We start from the raw sequence: 3,089 nt of genomic DNA, 5'->3' as shown, positions 1-3,089 counted from the left end.
TTGAAAATCCTTAGAGTAGGGTTATAGTTTTAAGTTTTTTCAAAAGATGGAGATATTGTTAGGTTTTTCGCAAAATTCAAAGTTACAGAAATTCGACTTTTGGAGAAATCATCAAAGATTTTTAAATTAAATCGAATTAAAATCTTATATAAAAATTAATACATTTTTAGCAAACAATTGGTAATTAGTTTACTTAAATTATTTACAATAACACTTTAAAATATAGAGTATTTACTATTAATAATGATCGAATATTTGTATATTACTAATTTTAGTAACTAAATATATCATTTTGGGAATTATTAGAACTAATTTAATTTCATTATATTAAAATGAAATTGTTTAAATCTTAATTTTGTAGGGTATTAGCATTAAATATTTTATTTTTATTAAATTTAGTAAATTAGTATTTATCATTAATTTAAACAATTTTATTGTTTTGCCATGTTGAAATCAGTCAAAAGATTATTAAAGTTCTGAATTTTTAATAATATATTATTTAAACAATTAAATAATTTATTTAATTTATATTAAATTTATATTAAAGTTTTTTATAAATTAAAACAGAATCGATAAATTATATAGAATTTTATTTTTAAATTAAATTTATAGATCAAAAAGAGAAATTGAAGGAGCAGGCGAATTTGGTGTTTTTCCTATTTTGACACCACATAATTATCTCGCGCCGGGATCGTCTACGGAAATTCAGACCAGAGTGACTGGATTTTTCTATTGAGAGATCGCTCTATTGTTCCTAAAATACAAAACTAAATCTATGCTATTAGCAAATATTAATTTTTCTCGTTTTGAAAAATCTTAAGATGAGATTTGTAGATATTTTCTTTCGAGAAAAATCAATATCTGAGAGTTTAGAGAAAAATAAAAAAATTCACAATATCTTATCGCCATAAGAAAAATTTTATCTTAACGCCGAAAAGAGAAAAAGAAAAATATTATAGGAAGGATACCTATTCTGACGTCACACCTCTCTACCCTAATAAGTAAATGGTTTTAAATTTTGAATCTAAACTTATTCCAAAATTGAAATTAATATTTACACATTAAAAATCAATCACCAATTAATTTAATTAAAAACAAAAATTGATTATTTAAAGAATTAATTAATTTATATAATTTAAAATAATTAAATTTTTGTTGACGTGATCGAATTTGAGGCGGCTAAGAGTCAATGAGACACGTTAATTAATGAAAAGAAAGGTCGTTTATTGGAGACGATGTACACGGGACGCGGTTATCACACGAAAGGTAAAAGTAAAGGGAGAGCGCCAAGCAAGCGAGGAAGAAAGGCGCACCATACAGTCTCCATACTAGAGTCAATCGAGAAATCATACGGCGCGTAAATACAATATTTCAACACTCTCTCCCGAGATTTAATCTTTTCTGCTTAAGTTACATCACAAATAACTTACAAATTAAAATCACATTACAGTCGTCGTTATCAACATTCGTTTAAGAACAAGAATAAAAGGTATAAGATAACTTAAATCTAATTGTCATGAAAAACATTTCTGACACTTACTATTCGTAGGTTGAACAACATATATTAAAAATCAAATAAAAGTTTTAATACTTTCTGAGGAACTTTAGAACGGTTGTTCAAAAAAAAAATCAAAATCAAAATTAACTTAAAATTAGACTTTGTCAAATCACAACCGGAGTTTTCATTGGCACATTGGTTCTCACAGTATGTCTTTTTATAGATAAATCGGTTGATCGTTTTATAGAAAAATCAGTCCTCTGAGTATTATTAGAAAAATATATATCCTCTCTCGTTGCATGGTACATCTGTCGTCAAATCTCGAAGAATCAATCGCTATCACTGTATTAAACTATTGGAGAAAAGAAAGATTATTAGAAAACAGTTATTGAGATTATTTTAATTCAAACTATTAATAAACAGTTATTATGAAAACACTCGTTAATTAGTAACTATCTTTATTAAGAATTTTGTCTCGCAATTGAGTTTGGTCATGATGTCAGCTAATTGTTTCTTAGTCGAAACCCACTCAATATTTACTCTGTCGTATTTAACACATTCTTTTACATAGTCCTGATGAACATCAGTCATGTGTCTTAGTCTATTTCCACCATTAGTTTTACTACAGATCGTTGCAGCCTTGTTATCGCATTTCAAAGTTGCTGGAAGAAAACTTTGAACAAATATTCTCATTAGAGATTTATTTGTCGCAATAATTTCCTGACAAGCCTAACTCATTGCAACAAATTCTGCTTCACAAGTCGAAAGAGCAACATACGTTTGTTTGTTTGCTCGCCAAGCAATCGTATCACTGAACAGTCGTATTAGAAAACCGCAAGTTGAAATGGAATTTTTGCAGTCTGCGAAACTTGTGTCGGAATAAGCTAACAAATCGTTTTGTCTGCCTATAAATCTTAGACCTAAATCTTTTGTTCCTTTGAGATATTGAAAAACTCTTTTGACCATTTTCCATTCGTTTTCAGTTGGGTTGATTTGATGTCTACTCAGGACATTTACCGCGTAAGCAATATTTGGACGTGTGGCCGCAGATAAGTACAAAAGACTACCTATCGTTTCTCTGTAAGGAAAATCAAGGGACGTTTCTTTGCTTTCATTACAGTTGTCTTCTTCTCGTTGTCTACGTTCGCGATTCATTACCTGTCGAGTTATCATCGGTGTATTTTTCGGGAATTCATTGTCAAAACCAAATTTCGTTAGAATTTTCTCAATGTAATTTTCTTGAGTAACAGTCATTATTTTCATATCTCTTTGTCTTCGAATGTTCATACCTAAATAATGTTTCGGTTCGCCTATGTTAGTCATTTCACCGACAGATTGGCTCGGTCGGATAAATGCCTGGCTCGGTGGGCGGACCAAGGGTACTTGGTTCGCGCCCATTAGCCTGGGATTTTTCCGGCACGTGAGATATTCTGAGCGAGAGGTTTGACGTCGAAGTATAATGATGTGCACCGTCGATAACTTTCCGGTACACACCATTAGAATTCGACTGTCGATAAACCGGTTGTACTCGGAGAGGTTTTCTATAGTTTCCCTCTCCACTGGCGAGAAAACCCATTAGACGGGTGGTCTA

General features: G+C 30.6%; 1 protein-coding gene across 1 annotated transcript; it reads right to left on the bottom strand.

Annotated features, from left to right (window-relative positions):
- Nucleotides 1–2,227: 2,227 nt before the first annotated feature.
- LOC122511949 (secreted RxLR effector protein 161-like) lies at nucleotides 2,228–2,821 on the bottom strand. Its single transcript, XM_043627524.1, has one exon. The coding sequence runs from the start codon at nucleotides 2,819–2,821 to the stop codon at nucleotides 2,228–2,230; it is 594 nt and encodes a 197-aa protein (XP_043483459.1).
- Between the last annotated feature and the right edge of the window lie 268 nt (nucleotides 2,822–3,089).

Source organism: Leptopilina heterotoma, unplaced genomic scaffold (genome assembly GCF_015476425.1).
Source record: "Leptopilina heterotoma isolate Lh14 unplaced genomic scaffold, ASM1547642v1 Lhet_91, whole genome shotgun sequence".
NCBI classification, from domain to species: domain Eukaryota; kingdom Metazoa; phylum Arthropoda; class Insecta; order Hymenoptera; family Figitidae; genus Leptopilina; species Leptopilina heterotoma.
Note: the sequence above shows the minus strand (reverse complement) of the source record. Positions and strands in the feature narration are given on the sequence as shown.

Coding starts and splice junctions, on each gene's coding strand:
- LOC122511949 (XM_043627524.1), bottom strand. CDS start 2,821: ATGACTAACATAGGCGAACCGAAACATTATTTAGGTATGAACATTCGA.